The 12,605-nt window shown below is 47.2% G+C and overlaps 1 protein-coding gene across 4 annotated transcripts in view; it reads left to right on the top strand.

The window, feature by feature from the left end:
• The first annotated feature begins 12,073 nt into the window (after positions 1–12,073).
• Positions 12,074–12,605, top strand: part of LOC137532724 (dnaJ homolog subfamily A member 1-like) — a 51,673-nt gene continuing 51,141 nt past the window's right edge. For 2 of the 4 annotated variants that reach the window (XM_068253563.1, XM_068253565.1), the window contains exon 1: positions 12,075–12,231. In XM_068253563.1, coding sequence (XP_068109664.1) covers positions 12,226–12,231 — 6 coding nt within the window. In that variant the 5' untranslated portion in view covers positions 12,075–12,225. Of the gene's footprint in view, positions 12,236–12,605 lie in introns of all 4 variants that reach the window. The other 2 variants (XM_068253562.1, XM_068253564.1) reach the window with 2 other exon arrangements.

Genomic DNA, 12,605 nt, shown 5'->3' with positions numbered 1-12,605 from the left:
AGAGAGGGTCTGATTACCGGTGAACTGCAGTATCACCGAGAATACAGAATATACCCGATTATTGGTGATCTGCAGTATCACCGATAATCAGATATATCTACTAACCTCTGGACACCTGAGATAACAAGTGAGTGTTAGATGCAACTGTATACTTTGAGTACAGCACAGAAGTATGTTCCCTCCGATGGCCTACACTCTCCCGGGGGAGGAGCTAGGCTGAGAGTAGGAAGGACAGAGCGTGAGTGACACCAGAGAGAGAGGGTGTCACTAACAGATCTGGGAACTGCCTCTAACAGTAAGGCCAGTTCTCGAGGTCGGCAAGCCAGGTCGTTAACACACAGACAGATAAGGTACAGATTCAGGAGACAGATACGGAATCCAATAAACAGGCAGGGTTTGGCAACGGAGTATCAGAATAGCAAGGTACAGAATCAGGAGGCAAATACAGAGTCCAGGAACGAGCAGAGTTTGGCAACCGGATATCAGAAATAGCAAGGTACAGAATCAGAGTTCAGAGGAATAGTCAGGCAGGCAGAAGGTCATAACAAATAATACAGTTCAATATTCCTAACGCTAAGGTGTGAGTTCCTTGATCATCAACACCTTTGGAAACTATGCTAGAACACAGATACAGACAAGGTCTGAGTGCTACCACGTAGTGATCGCAACGGCAGACACCAGAGAAATGACCAGCATCCAGTATATATACTATACCGCTCACCAGCGCCGCCCCTAAGTGCTGGACCAATGGAAGGCGGTGAAAATGTCAGCTGACTCTTCTCTGGCTGTCATATAAGCTCTGCCTCTCAGCGCGCGTCCTTCTGAACCTGTGTGGACTAGCAGTCCCAGCCACACCAGACATGTCTTGCAATGTATCCGCTGATTCAGGCGCAGGGACCGCCGCCCCGCTCTCCAAGCAAGCGGCGGCTTCCCCGCGTCCAACCACAATGTCAGTAGTATTGCTATGTGCGCAATCCGCTGCATCCAACGCGGACTCCACCGTTCTGCCCATGCGGCGGTTTCTTCGCGTTGTGCCGCCATGTTAGACGCGGAAACAGCCGCCTCACTCTGAGCCCTTGCGGCGGCTTTTCTGCGTTTCCTCACAGGCTGCTTCTATGAGAAGCAGCGCAATCATTGTGAAAAAAAAAAAAAAGTTTCCCAGCCTAGTTGAACTTCCTGTAAGCGTACTTCCTACGCATACAGGACGCATTTACAAAAAATTACTGTGGCCATCTTGTGGCCAAATAGTAAAACTACATCCAAAACATTTTTTCATATACAAATACATACTTTTACACTATAATTTAACTCATTACCTCCCACACTCCCTAATTTATTTATTTTCTTGTAATAAAAAGAAAAAAAATTACAATAAAAAAAAAAAAAAAAAACAGTTACCTTAGGGACTGAACTCTTTAAATATTTATGTCAAGAGGGTACAACACTGTTACTTTATAAAGTATGGGCTTGTAATTAGGGATGGACGCAAAACTGAAAAAAATGCACCTTTATTTCCAAATAAAATATTGGCGCCAAACATTGTGATAGGGACATAATTTAAACGGTGTAATAACCGGGACAAATGGTCAAATAAATTTCATGGATTTTAAATACAGTAGCATGCATAATTTAAAAACTATAATGGCCGAAAACTGAAAAATGATTTTTTTCCCACATTTCTTCCTATTTTCCCATTAACCGGTTCAGCACCGCAGTGCCGAAATTCTCATGCATCCGAGCAACGTTCACCTCCCATTCATTCGCCTATAACTTTATTGCTACTTATCACAATGAATTGATCTATATCTTGTTTTTTCCGCCACTAATTAGGCTTTCTTGGGTAGTACATTTTTGCTAAGAATTATTTTTTTTCTAAATCTATTTTAACCTCCTTGGCGGTAACCCAGTGTGTGACATGGGGTAAGCCGCCGGAGGGTGCCACTCAGGCCCTGCTGGGCACTTTGCTAGCTGCGTGTTTGCTTTGATCGCCGCCGCCAATGCGCCGCTACCCGCTGTGGAAACAGGCCCTCCCCCCGCATGCCTCTTGCGCAGCCTGGCCAACTGCCGCCAGGCTGCATTATGGGGTGGATTGGGACTCCCTGTGACGTCACGACGTCCGTGACGTCACTCCATTCGTCGCCATGGCGACGGGGAAGCCCTCAAGGAAATCCCGTTCAGAACGGGATTTCCTTATGGGCAAGCGGCGCCGGCGGCGATCGGAGGGGACGGGCGGACGCCGCGGGGAGGGGGAAGCATGTAGCTAGCGCTGGGCTAGCTGCATGCTAAAAAAAAAAAAATATGGCGAAAAAAACCCTCCCGCGGCTGCGCAGCCGCGGGAATTATACCGCCAGGGGGGTTGACAGGAAGATTAAGAAAGAAATGAAAAACATTCACTATTTCTCAGTTTTTGGCCATTATAGTTTGAAATTAATATACGCTACCGTAATTAAAACTCATGTATTTTATTTGCCCAGCTGTCCCGGTTATTACACCGTTGAAACGATGTCCCTATCACAATTTATGGTGCCAATATTTTATTTAGAAATAAAGGTGCATTTTTTCAATTTGCGTCCCTCACTATTTATAAGCTTATAATTTTAAATATTATAATAACATATTCTCTTGACATGCATATTTAAAAAGTTCAGACCCTTGGGTAACTATTTTTTTTTTTTTTTTTTTTTTTTTAAATTGTATTTTTTTTTATAAAAAAAAAAAGTGTGTGTGTGGGAGAGAAACTGCTAATTTTAAATGTAAAATAATATATTTTTTTTAATTAAAAATGTATGTGGGTGCAGTTTACTATTTGGCCACAGCGAAAATAGCCCTGGATGCGAACGATCTCGCATCCAGGAACTAAAATGATGGGGAGAAGTTTCCTGGGGGCAGAAATACCGCGCTCTCTGGAGAGAAAGCGTCGGTATTTCTGTGGGGAAGTTAGATCGGTGAATGGGAATTATATTCCCATTCACTGATCGGGGGGCTAGCGGCGAGCAGCGGGAACGCGCGCAGGGGCGCGCCCGATCACGCGCACCAGTCGGCGGCAGCAGCAGGAAGCTCGTCCAGATAGGCCAAACTGTTTAAAACACATTAAGGCTACTTGCGCACCAAGACGTTGCGTTAGGTGCTACGTTAAGGTCGCATAACGTGCACCTAACGCAAGGCCTGGTGCTCTTCGATGTGGACGTCAGAGTGAGCTGCGTTGTGCAGCTCACTCTGGCGTCCGTGATGCGTACTTTTGGACGCATGCGGCATCACGTGGTCCCACCGGCCAATCGCCGCACAGAGCGGGCGCACCAGGAAGTAAACACTGCACGTCACAACGTGCAGTGAATATTAATTAGCCATGTGCCTGGCCGCTCTCCGCTCCTCCCCAACATGACTGAGCATGTGGAAACAGTCTAACGTGGCTTAAGCCGCTGTAACGCCGTAGCATGCTTCACTTTCGGCAGAACGTGCAGCGGTACATGTAACGCAACGTGGGCTGTGTAAACAGCCCACTTGTGTTACATTGCTGTGCGTTGGGGGAGCGTTACAGGCTGCACTAACGTGCGCCTGTAACGTCTTAGTGTGTAAGCAGCCTTAGAATAAAATAATTCTTGCATGGGCGTAGGGCCTGAGGTCGCAGCAGTCGCACGTGCGACTGGGCCCGGCTTCTGAAGCCTTGATGGGGGGGCCCGGGTGGTCGGTTCCCCCAATCCTGTGCGTGTGTGCTGAGGTGACAGCTAGCAGTGCAGGCAGCCAATTTTTTTTTACTTACTGTTGGCCACACTGTTGTTTCTCCGTCTGCTCTAGCCCGGCCCCTCTTAATGGTAATGAGAAAGACGTCAGACGTGTCAGGCGTGCACACGCTGACCTGACGTCTCTCTGCAATGCGTGGCTCGGCGGGAAACAGCTGAGAGGGAGAGGAGCTGACAGGAGATCCTGTCCTGACAAGACCAGGAGACTGGAGATGTGTGCAGCAGCCAGCTGCAGGTCCAGCGCTCTTATCTCCCCCTTCATAGGATTGATTGATCTCTGGACACTTCTTCCTCCCTGAGACAAATAACGGAGGCTGCTGGTGATGGATGAGAGCAAGGTCAGGCTGTGACTTCCAGGATTCTGGACAGGACAGGAGACTGAGGGGAGGTGAGATTCAGCCTGTGTGGGTGATGGCTTCTCAGATTCAGGCAAGTGTCTGGATGTAGGGGAAGGGGAGAGCTGGCCTCGCATACGTTTATGTGTAGCCTGGGAGGGGGAGATCATAGATGGACATCTCTGTGTGCAGAGGGATTTAGTTGTGGGGGACAGGTGAGAGATCTAGGATCTGGCTGTGGGGATGAGAGAAACTTTACTTGTAGTGGTAAAGGTGGGTGCTAGTAAGGATGAGAATTGGCTGTAGCTAGATGTAGTTGGAGGGAGATGTCACTGACACTGAATTGTGTAATCCGCTGGCATTTGTTTATGAGTATTGGAAAAATTAGCAGTTTATCTTTTAAGAAGTTTTTTTTTACCTATGGAGAGTTTTATTTATTGTTCTTCAGTGAATTTGGGAGCACTTTCAACGTTTTGAGCATATATTGTCTCTTAAAGAGAACCTGTAATGACTTTAAAAAAAAAAAGTTTCACTAACCTGGGGCTTCTGTCAGCTCTCAGCAGCTGCCCTGTGCCCGCGCTGTCATGGAACGATCCTGCGGTCCCCCGCCACAATTTAACTTTTGCCGACTTGCAAGTTGACATTACCTGCACAGCCCTGGCCAGGTGCATCCTCGTTTGCGCTCCTGTCACGGGAGCATCCTGTGAAAACCTTTAACTGCAGCTGCACAGAACGTTCCCGAGTCCCGGTGACAGGAGCGTGAACATGGACGCGCACGGCCAAGGTCCCACAGTGGCCAGCGACAGGCTCAGTCGAAACTGAGCAGCAGCGGGGAACTGGAGGATCGTATGGTAACGGCGTGGGCACAGGAGGTCTGCAGGGGCTGAAAGAAGTCCCATGGAAGTGAAACTTTTCTTTCTTTTTTTTTTTATTGAAAAGCAATTACCGGTTTCCTTTAAAATGTACCAGAAACAAGCAATTAAAAAATGTATACATACATGGGACTTCCTCCAGCCCCATGGGCACGGATCACTCCCACGCCGCCGTCCTCAGTCTTCTTCAGCTCTGGTTTGGGGTCCTGTTAGTTCAGCCAGACTACGCAATAGGAAGTGCGCTCTTTATGCATCTCTTTAGCACTGCAGGAATCAGCTGAACAGGAGAAGACTGAGGATGGTGTTGTGGGAACGATCTGTGCCCATGGGGCTGGAGGAAGGCCCAATTACTTGTCTCTGGTTTCCTTACAGTTGCATTGGACCTGTACTTTGAGTTTCTTGGGCTGCTAGAGTTATAATGTATTTATATAGCTCTGACCTCTTTTGCAGCTCAAAGAGTACATAGTCATGTCATTGACTGTCCTCAGAGGGGCTCACGATCTAATCTTATCATAGTCTAATGTCAGACCATATTATATGTTTATATAGCACTGACATCTTCTGCAGCACTTTACAGAGTACATAGTCATGTCACCGATGCTCACATTCTAATTCTTACCATAGCCCTAGTCTAATGTCCCAACATTGCTAAGTTCATGTAAATTTGGCTCCACCCACACCCATATTGTGGTCCATGGCCATGCCCACTTTTCGTGTGCCGCAAGTTTCATTTGTCTTTTATTGCCCCCCCCCCCCCCCCTGGAAAAAATTTTGTGGACACCCATGGCAGTCACGTCACTCACTGTCTCCAGACTCCTCCTCCCTAATCTCCTTTGTTGCTTTTTGCAAACGGCAGCAGCTGCTTCAGTGTGATTGTGATTATCAGTCACAATCACACTCCTCTCCAGGTCTCCTCCACAGCTGCCTTAGTGAGTCTCATCATGGTGTCAGTCACACACTCCTGTCCTCCTGCACCGCCCCCCTCTAGGCTCCAGTTGGCCCTTCACTGATCTCTGGCTGGCCTGGCTCCTCCCATCGTCCTCGAGTGAGCTGCGGAAACATCCAGAGTAAGTGTATGGAAGACGTGCTTGCCGCCCACCACGTTGCCTGCAATTACTTAGAGTTCAAAGGCTGGCTGATGGGGTAAAGTATTTGCTTCTTCTTTGCTTCGAGGTGGGGGGAGGGAAGTGGGTGACAGTGTGTGTAACGGTGTACAGTGTGAGTATGTATGTATCAGAGCGCGTGCGTGCGTGTGTGTGTGCCAGTATGTGTATCTGCATGGAAGAGTGTATCCAAAGTGTGTGTGTATGTTTGCCAGAGTGTGTATCCGCAAAGTGTGTGTGTTTGTGTGTATGTTTGCCAGAGTGAATCTGTGTGCCAGAGTGTGTATCCATAGTGTGTGTACTTGTCTGCCAGAGTGTGTGTGTGCATGTGCATCAGTGTGTGTGTTTTTTTTTTTTAAAGGCATGCTTTCTGGGGAAGGGGGGGGATGTTGTTGGGGGAGAGGGTATTGCCCAGCCCAGGGGCTCCTTGGAAGAGGCGCCCTTAGGGAGCAGGGGGGTAGGCCATAAGAGGAACACTTTATGGGGGTAGGGGGTGGCCTGGGGGTGTGGCCTATGCTCAGAGGCAGGGTTTAGAGGTGGGGGGCCCAGTTCTAAAGTCCGCATCAGGGCCCAGAGGTTTGTAGCTACGCCACTGAATTCTTGGCATAATGTCCCACCTAAAGAAAGCCTAATTGGTGGCGAAAAAAACAAGATATAGTTAATTTCATTGTGATAAGTAATAATAAAGTTATAGATGAATGAATGGAAGGAGCGCTGAAAGGTGAAAATTGCTCTGGTGCTCAAGGGGTAAAACCGCTCTGTGGTGAAGTGGTTACACATGTTTTGTATAACAGTTAAAGATCGTGTTCTTCCATATTCAGTCACCTTAAAGAGAACCCGAGGTGGGTTTGAAGAATATTATCTGCATACAGAGGCTGAATCTGCCTATACAGCCCAGCCTCTGTTGCTATCCCAAACCCCCCTAAGGTCCCCCTGCACTCTGCAATCCCTCATAAATCACAGCCACGCTGCTGACAAACAGCTTGTCAGAGCTGGCTGTGTTTATCTCTATAGTGTCAGTCTGCTGCTCTCCCCGCCTCCTGCAGAACTCCTGTCCCCGCCTGCATCCTTTCCCTCCCTGCTGATTGGAGGGAAGGGACGGGGGCAGGGACCAGAGCTATGCAGGAGGCGGGGGAGCAGCTGAGACTGACACTACAGATGTAAACACAGCCTCACAGCACGGCTGTGATTTATGAGGGATTGCAGAGTGCAGGGGGACCTTAGTGGGGTTTGGGATAGCAACAGAGGCTGGGCTGTACAGGCAGATCCAGCCTCTGTACGCAGATAACATTCTTTAAACACACCTCGGGTTCTCTTTAAAAGTTCTAAGAATTTATACAGTGTGAGCAGACCTCGCTTGTTTTGCTCACAGAAGTGGGAAAAAAGGCAAGGTCCGCTCACAAACTGCCTGGGACCACGCTTTACAGGTTATACCTTGAGGGGCGCAGGAGCAGCAGACAGCCCCCCAAAAATGCTCTGACAACCTGGGGGAGAATTCACAAGTGCTCCCACCACCACTAAGTTAAATGCATGAACTGTGCCTTAAATTTGTAGATCGGCGACTGCAGAGTATTTATAAGGCAGGTGCTGCTTTGAAGTCAGTTCTTACCTATTCCAAGTTTTTTTAGTTCTGGGAATTGCTTCAAGATTTAGCCATCTTAGGAGGTTTAGGAATTGGACAATGCTCTGAGGGGGACAGGAGCAGCACAGACAGCTCCACAAAAATGCTTTTACCACCTGGATTGGGGGGGGGGGGGGGGAACGACCATTCACAAGCGCTTCCACCATTAAAGAGATTTCCCACAAAACCTCCTCCTGAAACCATACAAAAAGCACTGAATGGGTGAGAACTGACTTCAAAGCAACGGCCTTATAAATAGCCTGCAGACGCCTGTCAGCAAAGTAAAGGCACATTATGTGCTTTCAAACTGCAGTACCAAATTATGCAAGGGCTGAACTGACCCCACTGTTGCCTCAAAATTATAGGGAGACTTTCAACTAAACATAATAGGTGGAACTCTAGTAATGATGAAAACAACTTGCATGAAATTTATTTGAAGTATTTGCATAAATTTGCACTAATGGAGGATGTTCGCTTCCAAAATGGTTTGCACGCAAAGGCATTCCATACTAGACCCTTTCACCATGATGAGGTCCTTCCAGAGTCACTAATATGTGAGTTGGAAGCCAACTTAACTTTCCAAGATACAAATATAGAGGTATGCAAAACAGGCAGGAGCAGTGCAGACAGACCCTCAAAAATGCTTTTACCACCTAAGGGGACCATCCACATATGCTCCCACCATCACTAAGTTTGAATGCACATACTGTGCCTTTAATTTGCTGACAGGCTTCTGCAAACTATTTATAAGGCAGGTGCCACTTTGAAGTCAGTTCTTACCTATTCCAAGTTTTTTTGAGTTCCACGAATTGCAACCCTAGACATGCTGGACGTCACTGTATGATGCATTTCCAGGACCTCTATAGCATAAATTTAATTAACTACTTGAAGACTACAGTATTAAACCCCCCAAATGACCAGGGCATTTTTTGTAAAATTGGCCACTGCAGCTTTAAGGCCAAGCTGCAGGGCCGCACAACACACAACTGATTCCCCCCCCCCCTTTTCTCCCTACCAACAGAGCTGTCTGTTGCTGGGGTCTGATCCCCCCCCCCCCCCAGTGTTTATTTTTTTTTATATAAATATGTGTGTTTTTTTGTTAATTTTCTTTTCTTTTTTTTTTTTTTTTTAAACAATCTCTCCCTCCCCCCAGCCGGCCAATCATGGCGATCGGCTGTCATAGGCTTCTGACAGCCTCACTGAGGCGCTACTCTTGCTACTGCTGAAATTCTGTTTGTCCCCATGTTTATTGCCTGATGAAGCGAGCATGGCCTGCGAAACACATTGCACTTTTGGCGTACTATATAATAAATGTGATTACTATTATACAGACAGTCTTTCGTGTCTGCTTTATGGAGGTAAGGCCACTGCTTCCTCCAAGCAAATTTTAAAGGTTTTATCCACTTTTACCCTGCTGGCGCCTCTGTTCCCCGTTTGCTGTACCGTGTCCACCCCTGGTGGAGGGGTGATCTACCCCTTTTCTGATCTACAGAGAGCGACTTCTTAATCCTGAGTGAGGACAGGTCTAATCTCCTCACCTGCCTATACAGTGATTGCCTTTGTGGTAACCCACGTTTGTGAGTATACTCTTCTCACTAATTATCTTTACTAATTTTATGCTGAACATACAACACTACATTGGGCTCTCGGTTTCTCTAACCTGATCTGCTGCATGCTTCTTCATGGTCTATGGCTAAAAGTATTAGAGGCAGAATATCAGCAGAATAGCCAGGGAACTGGTATTGCTTATTAGGAAATCAGTATGGCAGCCTCCATATTCCTCTCACTTCAGTTCTCCTTTAAAGCGGACCTGAACTTAGAACTGCACTCTGCTCTAAAAGATACACAACAGCATAATGACCTTCAAACAAAAAAAAAATTGTTTGTTACCGCTGATACAAATCCTAAAATAAATCTGCACAGTTTCTACTTCCCCATTTATGGAAGCAGACATATTGTTTACAGCCTGTGCTTTCAAATCGGCTTATCTGCCACAGGCAGTCATGTGATGCAGTAGAGGGGTCAAATTACAACTTGTGATCAGACACTAATGAGGGGTAATTACACAGGCTAAACTCTTTAAATACATACAGGGTACATTTCTGTTATATTTTCCTTGTGTTCTGTGCTAGAGTTCAGGTCCCCTTTAACTGGTGATACCTATGCTTCCTGTGCAACTAGTGCATGATAATTACATGCAAATCCCTGCATATTTAATAATATTCCAAACATTTGTATAGCGCTTTTCTCCTGTCGGACTCAAAGCGCTCAAGAGCTGCAGCCACTGGGACGCGCTCAAGAGGCCACCCTGCAATGTTAGGGAGTCTTGCCTTACTGAATAGGAGTCTCCTTACTGAATGGGTACTTGACCTAGCCAGGATTTGAACCCTGGTCTCCCATGTCAAAGGCAGAGCCCTTAACCAGTACAGTATCCAGCCACCACTATTTAACTACTTTAGGATCGCACTAGTTGAAATCTACTGTTTTGATGGCTATCTAGCTGCCAGGGCATAGATTTAAACTCACCGCCGCTGCGCGCATCCCCCGTTTTCGACGCTCCCGCCGCTTAATCCCCGCAGCTTACTCGCTTTGCCTGTCTCTATGACGCCAGAGTCCTATGAGCGGGTCAGGAGACGATTTCATTGGCTCCTGGCCCTGTCTTTCAAAGTAAGCAACTCCCATCGGCTCACATTGAAAGACAGGGTCAGGAGACAATAAAAGCGGCTCCTGACCGGCTCACAGGAACTCTGCCGTCATAGAGATGGCAGAGTGGGTGGCCCAGGTTCCTGACATGTGGCGATCGTCAGGATTCTGCCGTTTCTGTACCAGCGGTCTCTGGTCCTTGAGGGGGCAGAGAACGCTGGTACTTAAGTGATTAAGCAAACCTGAGACGAAGGGGGTGGGGGAATTATACATATCTGGGGCTCCCTCCAAGCTTATTGCTCCCACGCTGTCCTCCGCCTCCTGGATCTTCTGCAATTGGCCCCAGAAAGTCCTCCAATCCAGGGCGTACTGCGCATGCGCACTGTGCTCCCATCAATGAGAATGTTCTGCGCCTGCGCAATATCACTGCGCAGGTGCAGAAAGCTCCCGGCTGTGGGAGTGCGATGGACTGCGCCAACTAGAGGACTTTTTGGGGCCAGTTGCAAAAGATCCAGATGACTATTTCTAATATACCGGTAGGAAACTTCTCAGCCCCTTGGAGTTTACTACAAAGGGATTCTGCTATACTACTAGAAAGATGAAGTGTGGGGAATACCTAGGTGATCTAGTGGTCACGTTAACGCCAATCTACCCCGACTTGACGTTATCCTCTCCTCCATTCCTCACACTAAACTCTGCACCACTAACCTGCCTTTAAACATTTTCCTATGGTATAAATATCGACAAGGCAGTGGAAGAATATGAGAAAGACAAAGCGGACCAGAACTCAGAGCTTCCTCTCTGTATTAAAAGATAAGCACCAACATACTAACCTAAAAAAAAAATGTTACAGCTGATACAAATCCTGCAAAATATCTGCAGTGTCTACTTCCTGCTTCCACAGGAGCAGACATATGGTTAACATTCTGTGTTTACCAATTAGCTGTTCTGCCTTGGCTGCCAGCTGAGATCAAATTACAACTTGCGATTTTGTCACAGATGAGGGGGAATTAGAGTCGTTAAACTCTAAATACATACAATTTGCTTTTTCAATGCTTGACTTCTGTCTTGCGCAGGTCCACTTTGACTGTGCATAAAGACGGGGTTTTAGCATGCCTCCACAATACACGGACAACGCACCTGTCCTGTTTTCCCCTAGGAAAGACTAGACTTCCCCTTTATGCATATTCCAGTACGTGGCGACTGGCGATAGAGAGAGAAGTACCGAGCAGTGGCGCTCATCCAGAGCCAATCTATACATTTGCTATACATTAGTAAATCGTCCATTATAACTAGCCTCTAGCAATGCCTTGATTCTAGAACGCATTACCGCGGGAGATTAGAAACTCCTTCAAGTTCCACGAAGAGGGCGTGGCCGGATACCTCCTTGGCCAAGCCTCCTCTTACGGAATACAGGAGCACACAAGGAAGTAGGCACGCCACAGAGGGCGTTGCACATGCTTCCAGAGCTTTCTGACAGTCACCGAGGCGTAACTAACGAGCGGGAGGCGTGACTAGAAGGCGGGGATTTCAATAAAAATGGGCTCTAGTGATTATGGCGGTGGACAGCGATTGTTCACGGGAGCGAATCATAATACGATGCAAAGCTAATCATAAAGTGACGACGCCTGTAAACAAAATGGGGCGTGTTCTGAAAGAAATCAAAATAATATTAAAGGCGTGGTTGGGTTGGTAGAATGACGTAACAAAAGTAAAAGCTGGAACGCAGGTGTGGTTTACGTTGCAGGGGCGTGTAACAAGGGTTAGAAGGTGGTGTTTCGAATGGAGGCAGACAGCATATGTGGGAGTGGTTATATTGGTGGGGCGTGGCTGTGCTTCGAGAGAGTTCGAAGAGACATGAAAGCTATATGAAGGGGGTGAGCTCAGCTGCAGTGTGTATAGTGTTTGGGAATGCAGGTAGGTGCGTACCTTTGGATGTTCCGTGTTATAGAAGGATATGCAGTGTTTGCACTTATATGTATAGATCTATCTACTCGGGAAGTTGTTGCTGCAGCGGATAATGACTGATCACTGTAGTGACCAGCTGCACTCACTGCTTTCTAATATGGCCACAGACGGGGCGATTGTGATTGTTCATGTTCAGAAGTTCTCAAGAAGCGTGGGTGGTGTGCAAGGGGATGTGTCGTCTAATAGTTTTGGGTACATTGCTTTCAAATGATGGGATATGTTTTTAACACATTGGCTATCATTCATAAAGCATTCCCGCATGCGGAAATGCGTAATACCGCTGACTTTACCGACCACCGAGCAAGTTCTGCATTCATAAAGCC

The sequence above is a fragment of the Hyperolius riggenbachi genome, chromosome 9 (assembly GCF_040937935.1).
Source record: "Hyperolius riggenbachi isolate aHypRig1 chromosome 9, aHypRig1.pri, whole genome shotgun sequence".
Taxonomy (NCBI): domain Eukaryota; kingdom Metazoa; phylum Chordata; class Amphibia; order Anura; family Hyperoliidae; genus Hyperolius; species Hyperolius riggenbachi.
This window is presented reverse-complemented; position numbering and strand designations above follow the sequence as displayed.